General features: G+C 37.4%; 2 protein-coding genes across 3 annotated transcripts; both read left to right on the top strand.

Annotated features, from left to right (window-relative positions):
* The first annotated feature begins 1,843 nt into the window (after positions 1 to 1,843).
* Positions 1,844 to 5,653, top strand: LOC127631202 (organic solute transporter subunit alpha-like). 2 transcript variants are annotated; one of them, XM_052109247.1, is made up of 8 exons: positions 1,844 to 1,869; positions 1,980 to 2,104; positions 2,739 to 2,890; positions 2,977 to 3,050; positions 3,161 to 3,316; positions 4,128 to 4,239; positions 4,415 to 4,667; positions 4,961 to 5,653. In XM_052109247.1, exons 2-8 carry the CDS (start codon positions 2,041 to 2,043, stop codon positions 5,389 to 5,391), a joined length of 1,242 nt encoding a protein of 413 aa, XP_051965207.1. In that variant the 5' UTR covers positions 1,844 to 1,869; positions 1,980 to 2,040; the 3' UTR covers positions 5,392 to 5,653. The 2 variants fall into 2 exon arrangements, with proteins under 2 accessions (XP_051965207.1, XP_051965206.1); XM_052109246.1 differs by lacking the exon at positions 1,844 to 1,869 and having other exon boundaries at positions 1,956 to 2,104.
* A 1,531-nt stretch (positions 5,654 to 7,184) lies between these two features.
* On the top strand, positions 7,185 to 17,855 carry LOC127630570 (histone-lysine N-methyltransferase SUV39H1-A-like). The gene is made up of 7 exons (XM_052108196.1): positions 7,185 to 7,203; positions 7,543 to 7,688; positions 10,980 to 11,639; positions 12,659 to 12,805; positions 12,917 to 12,973; positions 17,488 to 17,599; positions 17,722 to 17,855. Exons 1-7 carry the CDS (start codon positions 7,185 to 7,187, stop codon positions 17,853 to 17,855), a joined length of 1,275 nt encoding a protein of 424 aa, XP_051964156.1.
* Positions 17,856 to 22,271: the final 4,416 nt, after the last annotated feature.

The following is a 22,271-nucleotide window of genomic DNA, read 5'->3' as shown; positions in this document are numbered from 1 at the left end:
GTCACATATTTTAACATCTTCTTATACTGCTCAATGCAATGCAAACACATTCTGCATCCTCAACTCCCTCTTTGGTAACATACAGTAACTACTAAGGAGTAATACAATTGTAACATTTTTGAAGTATTGCATTTATTTTGGGAGGAAATTATGGTAATTGCTCCACTATCTTGTAGGCCTTTCTATCTCAAACTGCACTTGAGATCTTCAAAATATAAAGACACTAACTGTTACTCACATAATGGAACTAATCTGCACAAAATGTTGTTTTTGCCACATAAAACTGCAAGTTACATTCTAAAAACATAAATCAATTGATTACAGCCCAAAAAGTTACTGCAGATGAAGCATTTTCAAGAACAAGTAAGTCGCAGTAATAGAATGAATTGTAGTTGACATATAGCCAGCAATGCATGATGTCCAATTTAGTGGACATATTATTAATTGTAATTTCCTCCCAAAATAAATGCAATATTTCAAAACTCCGTGGGTCATCTTGGATATGAGAAAATGTTGTTGCACTTACAACGGCTGGCCAGTGGGTAGCAATGTATGGGATGATGCAATAGCGTCCACTGAAGTGGCTGTTGTGCAACTAGACCTTCAAAACCCATGCATACACAAGAAAACGGGTTTTGAATAGCTGTCCACTGTAGTGACCACTATGCGTGCAAGGGTTAAATGAAACAAATGAAAATAACATGCAAAGTAATCTCTTCAGTAAACAAAATACTTTTTGAATGTAACTGTATTCTAAATATATTTAAATGGTAACTGTAGTGGAATACAATTACTTATATTTTGTATTTTAAATATGTAATCCTGTTATATGTATTTACTTAATCCCCTACCCTGCTTACAAAATATTGACATTTTCCATTCCATTCAGTTTTTGCCTATAAACGCTGAGGGAAAAATATTTTGTATCATGTTGACATTAACTTTTATTAATAAAGGACAACTTGGCTGTTGTTCTTTTATTATTTAATTGTATTTCACGAATTAAGCAAGTTAACACTACGTTAACACTAATAAGGGTTGAATGGGTTACGTTACCAAATATGTTTGTGTGAAAATATTTGTTAAAATGGGAATTACTAACTTTTTAACTTGTTGGGAAAATCACTATATGCATATTTCAGCAACCTTTGACCTTAAAATTTTTTTTCCACAACATTTTACATTTCTTTACAGAAGAGTGCGCTAGACGGCTCACAAAACTGAATCCTCCATTGATCTGCATTCAAATCTCAGAATGTTTTACATCATAATTTTTTCACTCTGGAGTGTAATTTTTAATTCAAACTGATAGTTGCAAGGATTCATACTTGTTAAATCCACCACAGCAGTATCTATAAAATATATATTTTTAAATCCTCCATTGATTGTGATTGGCCCTTTCTGAACAGCGCTGCCTAAAGTAACAGGTACCACAAAACAGCGCCGTCTATGCGATGCCCGCTTCAGGAGTGGTCTGGTAGTGGTCTGTCGTCGTGTAAAAATAAATAAATGCATTTAATTTATTAAACGTTTTAAGCAACGTATTATACGATTGTCTATAATTCAAGAACTTATTAAGCCACTCTTTTTTCACCTCTATTTTCAAGGGTTTCCCAGGACTTAAATTTGAAAAAGCCAAATTCAAGTACTTCAAGCCCATTTTACGAACCCTGATATATAGTTAGTATTTAAAATATAGTGGAGTTATCATGCACTGGATTAAAATTGTACAGGTACTTCATGCCTATAGTGTGGTTGTGTGGGATTGACCAGACCTGCAGTAAGATGGACTTGGCCCTGTACCTGACACCCTACCTGTTTAAGTCAATCATTAACAAGTGAGCTCCAGAAGACATCCCTTTGGCTACGGTAAGCCACATTTGTGTAGATTTAGTACACCATTTTATCACTAATCCCCTGTTTTCCTAAGTCTTGCACATGATTTAGGTGTTTGGCTTGTGTTTACTCATTTTGATCAGTCACCTGAGGGCTCCTAATCGAGCTGCTTGTTTTGTGGGACGTCTCTGATTTCACTGAACAATGAAGGCGAACAACTGTACTTTCATGGGGGGTGGGATCCCTCTGTCATCAGAGTTCTTTAAAGGTAAAAGTTTTAACAGATGAAAAGTGTAGATATGTTAACCCAAATCATGTCTATTGGAGTAATGTAATGTCTTCCATGTGCTTTTCCATGATTAATGATAGGAATGGCAAGCTGCTATGTACATGTAATGGATATGGTATGTGCGGTAATGGAAACTACTGTATGTGTTTTATACTGTATATGCATTGACAGACAACACAGATGAAACTGCACATCAACATCATTCAACAACTTAATTGTTGGTGATTGCTGAGTTTGCTACCATTTTATCACTGTTTTCCAAATACTGATATTTTCCTTGTTTTAGCTGTTTTCAGGAGTATCGACCCCCCTAGCCTCTTAGCTAGGGAAACCAGATTTCCCAATTTCTTATGGGACTGTTCTGTGCTATTAAAATGTCCAGACAAAAACGGTCAGCCTACTTTGCCGTGATAAAGATTGTTGTAGCCTACACAAGCAATGCAGACAGTTAATTCAGCCTTTAGGAATTATTTTTAACATTATTATGATATTTTTCTTATTTTGAAAGGGTGTCTCTTAATCCTCTCCCTGCCACAGGATAGTTCTCATATCATGACCCTTAACATTGAGCAATAATTTGTTTTTATATAAAAATATTTTTTTCTGCTTTCAGTGATCAAAAACGATCTTTGGCTGTTCCTCATTCCTGCAGTGTTTGCCGTGCTGCTGCTTGCTCTCTTCTTGGAAGAGATTGGCTTCTTTCTGCGCCATGTTCCCTCTACACGGCGCAGACGTCTCAGCCTGTGGATCCTGGGAATATACCCAGTAAAACAGCACCTACCAATTGTTACTGAACTTCATTAATTTCTAGCTTTTAATTGCCATTTGGTAACATTGTGTTTCCTGTAAAGGTCTTTGGAATGATGTCTGTTGTTGCGCTGTATGTTCCTCGCTCCTCATCTCTTTGCAATTTCATTGCTTCTCTGTGAGTGACTTTTGACCTCAATGGTTATAACCGAATTGCACAATATTGATGCCAACTGACAGACAAACAATCATATCTATTTGGAATGTGTTTGTATCATTTCTTTACAGATATCACTCTATTACACTGCTGAAGTTCATGGTTCTTATCAAGGACTTCTTCGGTGGAAAGGCCCGCATGCTGGAGGCATTAGCAGGGGAGAAGGTGTCTCCAAACCCCTTCCCATGTTGCTGCTGCTGCTGTCTGCCTTTATTTGACATCAACAAGTACTTCACACAAATACCTGCTGGTTTACATTTTAAAGGAATAGTTCACCCAAAAATTTTAATTCTCTCATCATTTACCAACCCTCATACCATCCCAGATGTGAATAACTTTCTTCTGCTGAACACAAACAGATTTGTCGATTTTATTTCAGCTCTGTAGGTCCATACAATGCAAGTGAATGGGGACCAAAATTCTGAAGCTCAAAAAAGCACATAAATGCAGCATACAATTAATAAATATCTTCTGAAGCAATCTAATCGATTTTGGGTGAGAACAGACCAAAAAATATATATATATTTTTTTCTTGCCATTGTAGTCTCTTGGCACAATCACTTCCTAATGCTTGGTGCATTCGCAGAGCTCAGATGGTGCTAGGATGTGTAATCGAGCTTGATTAATACTTGCTCAACTGCTGGTGTCAAGATTAATAGTGAAAAAGGAGTTACATTTTGGTCTGTGATCGCTTCAGAAGACATTGATTAAAATACTTGCAGTTTTGTGCATTTTGGAACTTTAACATTTTGGTCACCATTCATTTTGCATTGCATTGTGTGGACCTACAGAGCTGAGATATTCTTCTAAAAATAATTGTTTGTGTTCTGGAGAAGAAAGAAAGTCATACACTTGATGAGAGAATTTGCATTTTTGGGTAAACTATACCTTTAATCATTTCTGAGACTCTCTGAGACTCTTTACAGCTGTTCTAGAATTATCTGTCTTTACAGAATAGTTTAAAGTTGAAGTAAATGTACAATAACTGGATTTTTTTTTTATTATATTGGAGGTAAGGATAATCATATTCTTTTTCAGGACCAGTGTAAGCTGGATGATGGCTGCTGTCCTTCAGCTTTCTGTGGTCAGAACACTGCTGTTCTTCCTCACTCTTGTCCTCTGGACAGATGAACAGTATGACTATGGAGATGTGAGTATGTCATTGCTTTAAGCTCACGATATCATTAGGTGGGAACTGTAGAATGAAAAGCCCTGAGGAAGGCATTTAGGTGACAAATGTAGTCTCTACAGGGATCCAATTATCAATTTCTGATCTACAATATACTAAACTGTGTCCCTTTGTAATCTGTTTCTCTTTCTCATAGGTGGACCAAGTTAACCCCAACATGTATGTCAATGCTATAATTGCTGTTTCCACTTTTCTGTCCTTTTATGGCTACCTACTGTTTTATAAAGCCACAAAAAGAGCATTGCCTGGATACAGTCTGCGAGCAAAGTTTATTTGCATCATTGTTGTCCTGGTCCTTTGTGGACTACAGAGTGGAATTCTTGAGACCATGGGCGCGCTGAATGTCATCCCCTGCACACCTCCCTTCTCTGACCTCTTTCGGTCTCAGTGTAAGAACTAGATTTTAAGTGATTCTGCTCATTTTTATAAAGTTTGGAAATTTGGAAACAGGAAAATGGCAGCTTTAACTAAAGCTGCCATTTGTTAAAGGGATAATTCACCCCAAAATAAAAAGTGCATACAGTGTATACTTATTTACCCACTCTCATGTTTAACTGAAGTATGAAAGTCATATATGTTTGGAACAACATGACGGTGAGTACATGACGGTGAACTATTCTTTTAACTAAAGCTTTAATTTGTTAAAATAACACACTTTTTTCTCTATTGCGGTCTCTCCAAGTAATATTCCACTATTCTGTTATTGTGGAGATGTTCTGCATCAGCCTCTTTGCACATCGCACATTCCGGAAAGTTGAGCCCTCTCCTGAGGAGGTTGATGGAACAGAAGATGATGCCATAAGAGAGCTTTGTGAGAAGGCGATTCAAACAGAAGACGAGCTGCCATTTGCTGTTCAGCTCTCCTCTCATGAGGATGAGCCATGCCATTATAACCAAGGATACAACAGTGACAGTGAAGATAGCCTCTGCAAAATTGAACATGCCCCACTGGACTGCTTCCCCTTCCCCTTACAGCACAGACTGCAAACTGCAGCAAGCACAGAGAAAGTTCACACTAAACCACCTGATGACTCAATTATTGTGGCGCTGCCAACAATTACTGTCAGTGCAGAGATTAACCATACTGTCAATGATGATGTTACTGTTGTATAGCTGAAAAATATGGAAAATGTATATATTATGTTATAGTTTTGTAGTTAATGTGTGATTGTTGTACTTCACATGTCTGTGACTCCATTGTTCCCAAAAATATATATACATATTTTCATTATTGTCCTAAAACTGTGATGTACAAACATGGTGACACAAAGGCCATGTAATTATTGGAAATTCATTTTTTTTCCCCTCCATAATAAGATATATATTTATGTACTACCAATGGATTAATATAATAAAATGAATATTAAAAATGTACACAACAATTTATTACTGATTCCCATGGCTGTCACTTTGTTTTAAAAATAGAGGGGACATTGGGGCCTGGGTAGCTCAGTGAGTATTATCACTGTCTACCACCCCTGGAGTTGCGAGTTCAAATCCAGGGTGTTTATAATTATAAAAATTAAAAGCTTTATGTTTGTTAAATATGTTTATATGAATATTTAAATAACTTAATAATTGTATGTTGAATTCAGGGCGTGCTGAGTGACTCCAGTCAGGTCTCCTAAGCAACCAAATTGGCCGGTTGCTAGGGAGGGGAGAGTCACATGGGGTAACCTCCTTGTGGTTGCTATGTGTGGTTCTCACTCTTGCATGGTGAGTTGTGCATGGATGCTGCAGAGAATAACATGGGCTTCCACACGTGCTCTCCGCGGTAACGCGCTCAACGTTCCACGTGATAAGATGCGCGGATTGACGGTCTCAGATGAGGAGGCAACTCAGATTCGTCCTCCACCACCCGGATTGAGGCGAGTCCCTACGCCACCACAAGGACTTAGAGTGCATTGGAAATTGGCCATTCCAAATTGAGGAGAAAATGGGAGGAAAAAAATGGAGGGGACATTTTTTTCACAACATGGCAAAACCAATAAATGTTAACCAGATTATGTGCAGATGATGTCAAATAACCCTTTTACTGTTTTGATGAATAGTCAATTTGCCTCTAGTATTAGGAGTTCCGGGTTCTAGTCCACTCTAATATAAATGTATAATTGAATAAATTAAGATTGCATCTGTACGTCAGTGGATGTACTTTATATCATGACACATCTGTTTGCATTTTGCATTGCTGCAGAGCAGTATAGTAGTGTGCAGTGTGCATCTGGATGCACAAGAGAACATCGCCACCCGCCATAACACACGAATTAAACAGAAACTCCAGCTCAAGATGTTTTTTCTGCATTAGACACTTTCCTGACTAAAGCTATTTCAAATAGTGGCAAAAGCAAAGAGTGTTAGGGGCATGTACCACCCATCCCACTTGTAAATGACACTACATCAATATATAAAGCATAACGACTTTAAGGCCCCACATATCCGCCAAAAAGAAGATAAATTATTAAATCACCGATGCTTTACCGAAGTTAACGTCTATTTCCGGATTTCATGTTAGGAAACAAAAACACCTCATATGTTCACTCACTCATACTCACAAATAAAATACCCCATTTGTCGCGATCTATTGGCGTGAATGGGCACTTACATGGGAATTTAGGGCACTTACAACACTGTGCACTTTGAGAAAGTAAAAGTGTTAAAAAAAATAAAATAAAAAATGTTAAACTGTCTATTAACATTGTCCAACAGTATATGTATAAGCATCAAAGGAGATGTAATTGTTCACCTTATTCATCACGCTAGCGCCATTTTAACAGGAATGACGGGATTAACCAATGAGCGTTTCATATTATAGTCTCAGATACACCTCGACCAATCATCAACGTAAATGCCTAGAACGCTCTTCCGCGGCTGACGGGATTCATGCAGTTTGCCGCGGTGACGTGAAAATGGCGCACATTTTGAAAGGTACTTTTGATTGCGCTTTCTTTAAACAGTGTAGTTACGGTGCAAAAATAAATAGCAGTGTATAAATGTGCAGTTTTAGATGGTATTATTCTGCGGGAGTTTTATATGTATGAAATAACACGAGTCGTGTTCAAGTGCAGAGAAGTTGTAACTGTGCCACATATGCAACAAAATTAATTATAATAAACATGTGTCAGCAATACTCAGTTGAGGGATGGCAATTGAATGTGTCTGATGGCATAGCTTTCTTTGGCTTTGCTTGATAATCGTTTGCCTGATTTATTAAAGTTGTAGTTGTTTGTTAAGCCATGTAAATTATGTTGCCCCTTGTGTTTTTAGATTGCAGAGTGTCCTGTAAACTTTCATGGGGAGACATTCAGGCTCTGTGCTGCAGAGAGAGGCTAGTCTGCAAGCAGCTGAGTGTGACAAAGAACAACTTTTATGACTATGAGGTGGAGTACCTGTGTAACTACAAAAAATATAAGGCAAGTTAATAGTCTTAATAAGGTTTTGCTTGTACTGTAAGGGAGATATGGGGCTAGTTGTCACACTGGAAATGTGTCACTGACTTTATCTCAGAAACTATTAATTCAAATATCAAATTATACAAATGTGTGTTTTCTATAGCAGTTGTTTTGTATGTTGGTTGGGTATCTATACAGATGATTTGGTTCTGTTCTAATGCACAAGCTCTTGATTTGATTCTGATTTAGTTCTGATTTGATTCATTTGGGTGTATTCTAGTGATGGACTGATATGTGTTTTTTTAATGGCCTATGCCGATATCCAGAGAGCAGGTTGTTCGATATGCCTATACAATGCCGATATATCACAATATTTAATATAGTAAATAATATAAACATAAAATTGCAAAAAAAAATAATTAACTCTTATTTAGTACCATATTTACTCAATTTCACACAAAACTTAAAATTTTAAAAGTAATATTGTATTTTAAATGGTAGATAGCAGTTTCTTCTGATTTCTGTTATTTATCAAATTTTAGTAATTTATATGCACATGAAGAAATTGTTAATATATTAGAAGGAAATAACAGGATACACTGTGGTCAAGGGCGTAGCCTGGAAATTACTTTTAGGTGGGCCTCAATAAAAATGGATGGGCCAAGTTTTTGGCCAAATTTTTCTTAACACTGAAGCATTCAAAATGTTCTTTCAGAAATCAGAAATTTTGCTTTTTTAAATCTAATTTATACAGTAGTGGTTCTCGCTTGTATGGTGCCTTGGCTGAAACCTCCATCACCCAAATTAGACCCAGGCTCACACAGAATGTTAGAGATTATTCTCTGACTTCAAATATATACCCTTGGTTATACCACTGACTGTAGTCCAGCAACCATGTATGACATGTCCACGTTAGCAATCGCATTTTACTTTGAAGTTGCACTCACGCGCTTGTGCGGATCCAGCGCAAGCAGCAGCAATCTCCTGACAGTTTAAACGGCCTGGATCACCTGCTTGGATTGTCATGGGCTGGCCATCATGATTTTGGATCAGAGGAAATTTTTATCCTGATCCTGAAGTTTTTGATTCTGGCTGATAGAATACGCGCTTCAGGAGAAGATAGCCTATTAGATGAGTGCTCGGGGGGAAGAAAAGGCAGGATTTTTGTGAGGTTCGTGAGTTACATCTGTTTAAACAAGATATTTGCAGATGGTATATAATACAAGTTTTATTGATATTTGCCTTTTATTATTAGAAAAGTTACAGGGATCTGCTGTGGAGAGACCGTTTCAATACGTGCTTTAGAGGTAAATAAATGAGCGCCCCACAGGATGCTGGATTTGCATACGTTTTGTGATATTTGTGTATAGCATATGTTTAAACAAGATATGCGCATACTTTCAGACAGTATATGATATTAGTTTTACTGATATTTGCCTTTTTTTTATCATTAGACAATACAGCTAAAAGTTTCAGGGATTTGTTGATGAGAGAGAGGAGAATGAAACAGGTTTTAACATTATGAGCTCAGACGCATCTACCACGGATCATATATGCGGACCGTTTAAATGACACTGTGTTACACACCGGTCTATTATTGTAGTAATACAATGGTACGTAACAACAAACAGTTGCTTCACATGCAAGCAGGTGATTCTCAACACCTTCAAGAAACATATCGCCCAACCAGGAAAATGGCTGAAAACCGGCTGATACGATAATTAAAAAAGTCAGAATATCGGCCGATTTATTGGCATCGGCGATATATCGGCCGATCTATTGGCATCGGCGATATATCGGCCGACCACGAGTATATTCCAATTAGATTGTCCATATTGCTAACTTATTAAAGACATTCTCACCCAGCTAATGCTACAGGGTACCTTCTAATTTGGGACAGTATTAAATTGTTGATTAAAAAAATTAACAACATGGTCCAAACTGTGCAGTTTAATTGCTGTTTATTTAACAGATATAGGCTAAGCATTGCAACCAAAACCAAACTAAAAGTAAAATATCGATCTTGGGATTTTAAGACTCAATATGGGATAGTTAAAATTAAGATAATAAACTCTCGTAAATTAGAATACATTTTAAAGGAATAGTTCACCCAAAAATTTAAAATCTCTTTATTATTTACTCACCCACATGCCATCTCAGATGTATGACTTTTTATCTCATGCAGAATACAAAGATTTTTAGAAAAATATCTCAGTTCCATGGTCCATACAATGCAAGTGATTGGTGACCAAAACTTTGAAGCTCCAAAATGAACATACCAGTAATCCATACAAATTGGTTTAATCAATTTCTACTGAAGTAATCCAAATAGTTGAGTGAGAACAAATCAATATGTAACTCATGACATTGACATCATTATTTCAATCTTGATTAATCTTCCTAGCACCATCTAGTATTCTGAGCAGATAATGTAATCAAGTTTGAAATCTTGATCATGCCTACAGACTGCAATGCCAAGACGTACAGGGAAAAAGGAGTTATATTTTGGTCAGTTCTCACACAAAACCGATTAGATCGATTCTGAAGACATTGATTAAACCACTGGAGTCTTTATGATTACCTCTATGTGGCCTTTATGTGCTTTTTGGAGCTTCAGAGTTTTGGTCACCGTTGAGTTGCATTGTGTGGACCTTTAGAGCTGAGATATTCTTCACAACTTTGTTTGTGTTCTGCCGAAGAAAGAGAGTCATAGACATATGAGATAGCATGAGGGTGAGTAAATTATGAGACAATTGTCATTTTTCAATGAACTATCCTTTAATTCTATCCTCCAATCGAAAATTCCAATTTCATCATATTTCTACTATAGCAAAATTACAATATTTGTTGGCCAAAACATTGGTTTGATATTTTTATACATTTGCCCTCTACATTTTTGCTATTTCATTAATTGTTTTGTGCTTCATAACTGTTTTACTGTATACCTATAAAGCCTATAATAAACTGTCTAATGGCTTATTCTATTAAGACAACTTGACCAATAGCAGGTCAACATTTGTTCAATCACTTGTATTTTTTTTACTGGTCAATAATGGTGGAAATGTTTACAAGCTGTTTGTCAAGCTTTTAGAAATTGATTTTCAAAAATAAACATATCATAAATATTAACAAGTTAAAGTGTAAGAACTATCCTCCATCTTCCAATAACACAAACCTGTGACCTCATCATTTGTGCCACCAGCTGTACCTGCTTTTTGTTCCCATATCCACTAATTCCATGTTCTAAATTGACATAATTCATTATGTCACTTAGTTCTGCCGCATTGTGACCTCAGTAATATTTTTGTCTAGGGTCGAGAATTCTTTCTGGTGAAGTGGAAGGGCTATGCAGAGTGCGAGAACACATGGGAGCCTCTCAAAAACCTTAAATGCCCCATACTCTTGGACCAGTTCCGGCAAGACATGGAGACGGCTCTTCTTGAGGCCAACGAGCCACTCGATTCATCATCTCTGAGTGCTCCCAGTGTCTCCATCCTTCTCAAGAAAGTTAAACAGCGGATAAAGCTTCAGAAATGGGAAGACCTCATAAATCAGACCTGCAGGCAGAAGGGCCGCATATTCGTCAGTAATGACGTTGACCTGGACGGACCTCCTAAAGACTTCACCTACATTAATGACAATACGTTTTGGAAAGGAGTTGAGGTGCACCCAGTGACCGTGGGATGTGAGTGTGAGAACTGCCTCTCTCAGCCAGTTAACGGCTGCTGCCCAGGGCTGATGGGTCATCGCTGGTCATATAATGACAGCAGGCAGGTGAAAGTGAAACCTGGTGTGCCCATCTATGAGTGTAACTCTATGTGCCGATGTGGGCCAGACTGTGGGAACAGAGTTGTGCAGAGAGGTATTCAGTATGATATGTGCATTTTCAAAACAGCCAATGGGAGAGGATGGGGTGTGCGGACACTACAGAGGATTTACAAAAATGGCTTTGTAATGGAGTATCTTGGGGAGGTAAGCAAGTTAAATAGGTTAATGTGGATTCTCTGAGGATGGCATGTGCACTAGAATGAATAGTCCCCTGTTTTCTTATTGTCTATAAACACATTCCTCCAGAAGTAAACATTTTTCACTTCTTCAATAGCAATATTAACACTTATTTCAAGGTGAAGGGTGTAATTTCTGTGTCGCTGTAATAATCACTGTTTTAAAACAATTACAAAAGACCCTCCCTATCGGCCCGCCCCCAAAACATTTGCATTACATTTATATTTAGTCATTTAGAATTTTATCCAAAGCAATTTGCAAATGAGGAACATAGCAAGCTATTTGTTATACAAAAGTCAACAATATTTTTGTATGACTTTCTTCTGAAGAACACACATGAATATTTTGAGAAGAATATCTCAGCTCTGTAGGTCCTCACAATGCAAGTGCCAACATTTGAATGCTCCAAAATGCCCATAAAGGCAGCATAAAAGTAATCCATAAGACTTTAAGTGGTTTAATCGATGTCTTCTGAAGCAATCCAAATGGTTTTAAGGGAGAACTGCCCAAAATGTACACTTCCTAGTGCTTGATGAATGCACAGAGAGCTAGATGGCGCTAGGAAGTCTAATCATGCTTGAAATCATGATGGCCAAGGAGACTGCTGATGTCAAGATTTATAGTGAAATATGTGTTACATTTTGGTCTGTTCTCACCCAAAACAGATTGGATTGCTTCAGATGAAATGGATTAAACCACTGGAGTCGTATGGATTACTTTTATGCTGCCTTAATGTGCTTTTTGGAGCTTCAACGTTCTGGCCACCATTGACTTGCATTGTGTGGACCTTTAGAGCTGAGATATTTTTCACAACTTTGTGTTCTGCTGAAGAAAGAGAGTCATACACATCTGGGATGGCATGAGGGTGAGTAAATGATGAAAAACTTTTAATTTTTGGGTGATCTATTCCTTTAAGTCATTGTGCAGACACTTGCATTTCTGTAAATGCTGATCACTGATCTGTTATCAGCTGTATGTTTGATCAGGTCATCACCACAGAGGAGGCTGAGAGGAGAGGAGTGGCGTACGATAAACAGGGTGTCACCTACCTGTTTGATCTAGACTACGTGGATGACGTCTACACTGTCGATGCAGCTCATTATGGAAACATATCTCACTTTGTCAACCACAGTGTGAGCACGAACAAGCTACATAAAGCATATTTTTAGAGAACAGTTTTTATTGATATTTGATGATTGCCGGTGTGTTGCATGAACATGTAAATTTGTGATGATAAATCCCAGTTGAAGAATACTGATCAGAGTAATCAGTCCACTGTTATAGATATTGTTAAGCATAAGGTACAAAGAAATATATACAGTGGGTACGGAAAGTATTCAGACCCCCTTAAATTTTTCACTCTTTGTTATATTGCAGCCATTTGCTAAAATCATTTAAGTTCATTTTTTTTCCTCATTATTGTACACACAGCACCCCATATTGACAGAAAAACACAGAATTGTTGACAGTTTTGCACATTTATTAAAAAAGGAAAACTGAAATATCACATGGTCCTAAGTATTCAGACCCTTTGTTCAGGATTTAGTAGAAGCACCCTTTTGATCTAATACAGCCATGAGTCTTTTTGGGAAAGATGCAACAAGTTTTTCACATCTGGATTTGGGTATCCTCTGCCATTCCTCCTTGCAGATCCTCTCCAGTTCTGTCAGGTTGGATGGTAAACATTGGTGGACAGCCATTTTCAGGTCTCTCCAGAGATGCTCAATTGGGTTTAAGTCAGGGCTCTGGCTGGGCCATTCAAGAACAGTCACGGAGTTGTTGTGAAGCCACTCCTTCGTTATTTTAGCGGTGTGCTTCGGGTCATTGTCTTGTTGGAAGGTGAACCTTCGGCCCAGTCTGAGGTCCAGAGCACTCTGGAGAAGGTTTTTGTCCAGGATATCCCTGTACTTGGCCGCATTCATCTTTCCCTCGATTGCAACCAGTCGTCCTGTCCCTGCAGCTGAAAAACACCCCCACAGCATGATGCTGCCACCATCATGCTTCACTGTTGAGACTGTATTGGACAGGTGATGAGCAGTGCCTGGTTTTCTCCACACATACCGCTTAGAATTAAGGCCAAAAAGTTCTATCTTGGTCTCATCAGACCAGAGAATCTTATTTATCACCATCTTGGAGTCCTTCAGGTGTTTTTTAGCAAACTCCATGCGGGCTTTCATTTGTCTTGCACTGAGGAGAGGCTTCCGTCGGGCCACTCTGCCATAAAGCCCCGACTGGTGGATGGCTGCAGTGATGGTTGACTTACTACAACATTCTCCATCTCCCGACTGCATCTCTGGAGCTCAGCCACAGTGATCTTTGGGTTCTTCTTTACCTCTCTCACCAAGGCTCTTCTCCCCCGATAGCTCAGTTTGGCCGGACGGCCAGCTCTAGGAAGGGTTCTGGTCGTCCCAAACGTCTTCGATTTAAGGATTATGGAGGCCACTGTGCTCTTATGAACCTTAAGGGCAGCAGACATTTTTTTGTAACCTTGGCCAGATCTGTGCCTTGCCACAATTCTGTCTCTGAGCTCTTCAGGCAGTTCCTTTGACCTCATGATTCTCATTTGCTCTGACATGCACTGTGAGCTGTAAGGTCTTATATAGACAGGTGTGTGGCTTTCCTAATCAAGTCCAATCAGTATAATCAAACACAGCTGGACTCAATTGAAGGTGTAGAACCATCTCAAGGATGATCAGAAGAAATGGACAGCACCTGAGTTAAATATATGAGTGTCACAGCAAAGGGTCTGAATACTTAGGACCATGTGATATTTCAGTTTTCCTTTTTTAATAAATGTGCAAAAATGTCAACAATTCTGTGTTTTTCTGTCAATATGGGGTGCTGTGTGTACAATAATTAGGAAAAAAAATGAACTTTAATGATTTTAGCAAATGGCTGCAATATAACAAAGAGTGAAAAATTTAAGGGGGTCTGAATACTTTCCGTACCCACTGTATATATTTTTTTCTATCATAGATTTAGTAATATTCACAAGCCAGGATATAAATCCAGTAAATTCAAATTTCTGGTATAATTTATTATTTATTTTTTTTTTACATTTTTGTGTTTTTACTCTTTTATTATTGTTATTATTAGTGGTGCTTGCAAAGCATCACTATTGTAATCTCACATACTTATTATTTTTATTTTTATTTTTATATCTCCGTACAAAACTTCGGCACCTAACTTTCTAACAAATTCGTTTGGCGTAGACCCACGAATGAGGTGTCAGATCGAACGGCCTATTGAGGACACGTGTGCTATGACTTTTATAAGCGATCGGGGGTACGGTGTTTGCCCCAGGGCCAAAAAAGCGGCCAAAAAATCCCATAGACTTAACATTGCGACAAACTTTGACGCGTCACAGCTCCGAGCGAGGATTTCGCAGAAACGTGTGATTTGCCACATTTGAAGAGGCTGGCAGGCTCTGTAAGAGCATACCTCAACATGGGGTAAAAGTTGCACCCCTGGGGGGCAGGAGCTGCACAAAAATGCCCCAATTGACTTATAATGGTGTAGGACGGCCCATGATATGAAATGGCTAAGGATTTTGTATTGAACATAGCTCTGGATCACAGTGTCATAGAGACGAGGGGGCGGGCTCATTTTACTCAGACGACCAATCAGTCTCTCAGGATCATTGTGAAGCTATCAAGCCACGCCCTAGCAACCATTTACAGCACCTTAGCAACAACTCCCATAGACTTCTATTGAAACAGATCAAAGGGATATCTCCGGATAGAAGTGTCATAGAAACACAAGGGTGGTCTCGTTTGACTCGGGACAGCAAACAGCCAATCATGAATCACCTCAACACTTCCTAGCCCCTCCCTAGCAACCATTGTCGAGCACCTTAGCAACCAAAATCCATAGAGGCATATCTTCCATTCTGAATGTCACAGAGGTATGGGAGTTGGTTTATATCATTCATACTGACAAGCAGCCTTTGGAGATTTATGTTTGGCAGCTGCCAAACCACTCCCTAGCAACTAAACAGAGTACCCTAACAACCATTTAGCAATAACTACATCTCTGCACCAGGAAATCAGAGAGAATTCTGGGTTGATTTATTTCAATCAGGATGACAAGGAGACTTCATAAGTATCACTATGGTAACTGCCTAGCAACCACATGGGGTTACCCTAGCAACAGAGTAACAAATCACATATCTCTGCATCAGAAAAACGTAGAGACTTCCGGCTTGACTTATTTCAATCAGGATGGCAAGGAGACTTGATTATTATCACTATGGTAACTGCCTAGCAACCAGATGGGGTTACCCTAGCAACCGAGTAACAAATCACATATCTCTGCATCAGAAAAACGTAGAGACTTCCGGCTTGACTTATTTCAATCATGATGGCAAGGAGACTTGATTATTATCACTATGGTAACTGCCTAGCAACCAGATGGGGTTACCCTAGCAACCGAGTAACAAATCACATATCTCTGCATCACAAAAACGTAGAGACTTCCTGATTGAAATAAGTCAACCCGGATGGCAAGGACACTTCATTAGTATCACTATGGTAATTGCCTAGCAACCAGATGGGGTTACCCTAGCAACCGACTAGCAAATCACATATCTCTGCATCACAATAACGTAGAGACTTCCGGGTTGACTTATTTCAATCAGGATGGCAAGGAGACTTCATTAGTATCACTATGGTAACTGCCTAGCAACCAGATGGGGTTACCCTAGCAACCAACTAACAAATCACATAGCTCTGCATCACAAAAACGTAGAGACTTCCGGGTTGACTTATTTCAATCAGGATGGCAAAGAGACTTGATTAGTATCACTATGGTAACTGCCTAGCAACCACATGGGGTTACCCTAGCAACCGAGTAACAAATCACATATCTCTGCACCAGAAACTCAGAGAGACTTCTGGGTTGATTTATTTCAATCAGGATGGCAAGGAGACTTGATTAGTATCACTATGGTAACTGCCTAGCAACCAGATGGGGTTACCCTAGCAACAGAGTAACAAATCACATATCTCTGCATCACAAAAACGTAGAGACTTCCAGGTTGACTTATTTCAATCAGGATGGCAAGGACACTTCATTAGTATCACTATGGTAACTGCCTAGCAACCAGATCGGGTTACCCTAGCAACCGAGTAACAAATCACATATCTCTGCATCAGAAAAACGTAGAGACTTCCGGGTTGACTTATTTCAATCAGGATGGCAAGGAGACTTGATTAGTATCACTATGGTAACTGCCTAGCAACCAGATGGGGTTACCCTAGCAACCGAGTAACAAATCACATATCTCTGCATCACAAAAACGTAGAGACTTCCGGGATGACTTATTTCAATCAGGATGGCAAGGACACTTCATTAGTATCACTATGGTAACTGCCCAGCAACCAGATGGGGTTACCCTAGCAACCGAGTAACAAATCACATATCTCTGCACCAGAAAACACTACAGACTTCCGGGTTGACTTATTTCACTCAGGATGGAAAGGAGCCATGTATTGTATTACCTTGGTAACTGCATAGCAACCACATGGGCTTACCCTAGCAACAGAGTAACAAATCACATATTTCTGCACCAGAAAATCGTACAGACTTCTGGGTTGATTTATTTATGAACATAATTTTTGTTCTTTTCAAGTTATAACATGCTGTTTGACGAGTTTCGCCACGGCAAGCACCACTCACATTTTCTTCAGGAAATGTACCCATCTACTTATTATTGTTGTTTAACGTTGTGAAATTAGGGGACGTATAGTAATACTTGACAACGCATTAAAATAATAGGTCTTTACCAATGTTTTTTCAGTGTGATCCAAACTTGCAGGTATATAATGTTTTTATTGACAACTTGGATGAGCGACTTCCCAGAATCGCATTCTTTGCAAAGCGAGGGATCAAAGCAGGAGAGGAGCTTACCTTTGACTACAAGATGACAGGTAAGAATATAAGTATTTTATTCTGATTTTTATTACATTAAAATAAATAAATTAATGATTAACAATCATTGTAAAAGCATGTTTACATTGTACTGTTTTCCTGTCTTTCTAATTTGTCCCAGTTGATGCAGTCGATGCAGAGAGCTCAAAAATGGACTCTGACTTCAGTCGAGCAGGAATTGAAAGATCACCCACCAAACTGATCCGGATGGAGTGCAAATGTGGAGTGAAGAACTGCCGGAAATATCTGTTTTAATTCAGCATGAACAGAGAATAGCACTCATACAGAAGCATGCTTACTATGACAAGAATCAAGATACATGCCAATCTTCTTAATAGTTTTAACTTTTATGTTTGTTGTACATTTTTTATCTCTTTTATGTGTATAAACTTGCAGTAAATTTTAGCTGGGTGACATGTTTGCAAACTTTTATTGATTTATCTTTAAAGTGGACATTCAAGTTACATTCCTCTGAACTTTTCTATAAATCAAAAATTTAAATATTTGTGTTTCAAACCAAATTCAGGACATTAATGTTTCACATATCTTATGTATTCCTGCAATGAATTTGCCACTGTTTATGGCCTTGAAAGTTTATTTCTTCATTTCTAGAGCATGAGCATATAATAGTTTGTTCTTTTTATTAAAGAATTTAATAATAAAAAAGTTAAACAGTGCTGTTAATGCTAAAAGAATACTAAAAATATGTGCCTTGCATAATGTCTGTATTGGCCGCAAGATGGTGCTATTGTTTATTTGTAATTTCAGGTCTTCTAAATCAATTTCATTCAAGCTTTAATTTACACCTTTCGTTCAATGTTAAGAATGTGATGCAAATTAATTCACAGATACAGTGACAGAATGTAAGGCATACACGTATCTGTAATCCTCAAAAGGTTGGCAAGGATAGTGAGTAAACATAAAATAAGAATCTGTGAGAGTGCCAAATGATCATAAACACGTTAAAAATAGAAGTATTTTGATTTCTGTTGATTCTGTGTCAGAATATGAAGACCGTTGATGGAAAGGGGTTTTCGGTTTACACATTATAGCTATATTTACATTATTTTTTTTCATATTTGGCAGGCCAGATTTTCTGATCTTTCAATGAGATCTCAGGTGACGAGGACAAAAGTGGTCAAAATCGATGGTGACCAAAACTTCATTTACAAAAAGCACAAAGGTAGTATTAAAAGAATCCTTAAATCCATTTCTGTTGACACGATCCAATTGTTTTTTGGGATTGCTGTCGCTAGGCACGATTGTGATTTCAAACTTGATTACACATCCTTAGTGCTGACATGCACAGAGCACTAGTTGGCCAAGAAAGTGTAGTCAGTCTTGAGATCATGATTGCCAAGGAGACGTCAGGATTAATAGCGAAAAGAAGCTATTTTTTTGTCCTTTTCACCCAAAACGTATTATATTGTTTCAGAAGATATATATAACCATTGGAGTAATATGAAATACTTATACGCTGCCTTTATGTGCTTTTATGGAGATTCAAAGTTTTGGTCACCAACTACTTGCATTGTATGGACCTACAGAACAGATATTTTTCTAAAAAAGTTAATTTATGCTCTGCAGAAGAAAGAAAGTCATACACATCTGGGATGGCATGAGAGTGAGTAAATTATTTTTGGGTAAACAATTCCTTTAAGTTGCCAGTTGTTAACTGTTGGTGAATTGCAAACCAGAATTTATTGGTTTAAAAATGGCTTCAGGCTATGAATATGGGAGAAGGCTGTGGTAGAACCATTCACGGATAGGGTCAGCTGGCCTTGCCTGACCTCAAATAATGATGTCAGATTCTTCCAGGCCAGCACCTCTCTTTTTTAATCTATAAACTATTCATAGCATCTTTGTATGTTGCTCTTTCAGTCTACCATGCCATGTCTCTGTTTGAGGTGAGGGGTTGTCTTTTTTGGATTGAGTGATTTGCTGTGGATCAGACCTCTCCAAGCGCATACTGGCAAACATTATCAGTTGACCTCACACAAATGGCCTGAGCATCTAACCAAGGCCAGTCTCACACTGGGCAGACTTATGTTCATCCACCACTCAAAGCTCACTTAACTGTTCATCTCAAGTGGAACATATCGGTCAAGTTCAGATTGCAATATGTGAGGTGGATAATGCAAAATCCAGCCGACCTGGTTCAATGTTTAATTTGAGATAATTATACCCAAATTGACTTGTACAGTATACCCATAAAGGCACTAGCGGATTTAGGTATAGGCGACATGGCCAAGCTCCCAGGGCGCCATAAAAGCCACTGCATAAAGGACACAGGAATGCACAACCTATAGTGAAAAACTGTATTGGTGTGGATGTGAAAATGTAATCTAAATGCATAAAAACAAGTTCTTATCAGTTTTGATTTAAACTTCAAATCAAAAGCACACTATTTGCTTTTAGTTCATCAGCAGATTGTGTAATAACCCTAATGCTCAATCTTCAACACCATAATTTTGTCTGAAGCCATAGGAAATCTCTCATGTTTATAGATAAGTGCTGCTCTGATGCATTTAAGCCAACTCACTGTGGCCTTCCTGCAGTGTAGCATCAGCTATAGATCAAATGTCAATTCTTAAACCAAGTGATTGAACCTGTGATGTCCATATCTGTAAGGTGGCAAACTTCAGTATGAAACATTTTATGAATATGATGACAAAAGAAGAATGACACAAAAATATTATTTCATAGACATGAATTATAACACAATGCTGTTGTATCACTATTGATCGTTTACCCCAAAAATAACAATTCTGTCATAATTTTCTCAACTAATATTTTTCTAAACCCATATGACTTTTTATCTCTCATGCAGAACAAAAAGGAATGTTTGAATTAATATTCCAGTCTGTCTCTTTAAAACAATGGTGTTTATTAGTGATTCAAATAAAAAATGTAAAAAAAAGAAAGAAAGAAAAGGGCCTAAAAGTATAACAGAAGTCAATATGTTTGATGAAAAATGTCTTACCTTCTTACCAAAGCTATATGTCTTAAAAAATTTTTTTAATTTGTTGCACAAGTCTACTATGGACTACATTTATGATACTTTTGGGGCTTTTTAAGCTGTGTGTGTTCTGCTTAAGAAAAAAGTCATACAGGTTTGGAACAACATGAGATGAGGGTGAGTAAAATATGACATAATTTTAATGTCTGGGTGAACGTCCTGGGTGAATCTCTTTAACTTCTTAATGGATAATTTTACTCTGCCAGAGCCCTTCATTTTACATTGTGCATCTTTTTTTTTTCTTTTTGGTGAATAGTTTGTCAGAACAGATATAGTAAAGTTTTGCTGTAGAACTGAGAATACAAGAGAAAATGCATTATATATATATATATATATATATATATATATATATATATATATATATATATATATATATATATATATATATAAACATTATAATTCCATTTGAAAGAAGATTACATTTTTTCCAAATACTCAAATTTACCATCATAAGTACAACACATTGACAGACAAAAATGCAACAAAAGTAAACTTTTATTGTCATGTTGGAAAAAAAACCTGTTGTTTTACAGATCAAGATATCTGAAAGTGGCCACATGTTTTCTTTATCGTTTTTTTCTGTTTTCGCTTTACCCCCTTCATACATCATGCATTCACAAATCAACTACTCCTGAGTTGCTCAACTAAAACTTGAACATGGACAGAATTTTGGTGGATCGATGTTGACTATTGCTCTTAAAATAAATAATTGTATGAGCTTGTGCAGCTCGTCATTTCTAGAAGCAAATTTGTAAAAGTTTTCGCATACATTCATTTTTTTATTTATATCAAATGTTTGCTAAAGTAAATGAAATAGTCCAACAGTTTTAGTCATCTTAATACCAGGTCCATTATTAAAAATAATTAACTTAGTTTTAACTACAAGGTACAAGGGAGCTTTCAGAAGTATCTTTATGCATTTCTTCTCAGTCTGAATGGTATAGTAACTTCATAAATATTTTCTGATATCACATTTGCATCATTCAGATGAAGACAACTTAATCTTTGAGAAAATGTATGCATTTGTTTAACAATATTGCAAAGATGTTTTTAAAAATGGATGTCATGGATTGACCTTAATACATCTATTACATCAGCATAATGAAAATGGCAATATTTACACATGTAATTTTATTTTAAAATGTTTTCTACTTAAATATATGGGATAGTTTGTGCACAAAATGTATTCTGTAGTTTTCTAAATAGTGAAAAAAGACAGATAATCTAAGTGTTCAGGATAAAAAAAGAATGATCAATTACAGGCTCAACAATAATCATTGCATTTGCATTTAAAATCTGATGAATAACCTGAATATCAGCATTTGTTCGTTAAAATTATTCATTTATCTTCTGCAATCGTTGTAACACTGGAATTGCCAAACAGTGAGTGATAACTATTCCATCTGTATGGAATCTGTTATTAAAAAAAAATTTTGCATCCAGTGTTTTCATGTAGTGATCGTTTACAGCGTCCCAAGATATGTTAACAAAAAGATTTAAACACTCCATTAAAAGAAAAATGCTATCTCCTATTTAAGGCTCAGCTCTTTGTATTGTCAGTAATATTCTTTACAGTTTTAGAAATTTTAGTTGATAAACTACAGGAGTGGTTCCCATCACATGGTTTATCTGACCTTTCATGTTTGCTTCCC

The sequence above is a fragment of the Xyrauchen texanus genome, chromosome 37, assembly GCF_025860055.1.
Source record: "Xyrauchen texanus isolate HMW12.3.18 chromosome 37, RBS_HiC_50CHRs, whole genome shotgun sequence".
Lineage (NCBI taxonomy): Eukaryota > Metazoa > Chordata > Actinopteri > Cypriniformes > Catostomidae > Xyrauchen > Xyrauchen texanus.
The sequence above is the reverse complement of the archived record's forward strand: the minus strand, read 5'-3'. Positions and strand labels throughout refer to the sequence as shown.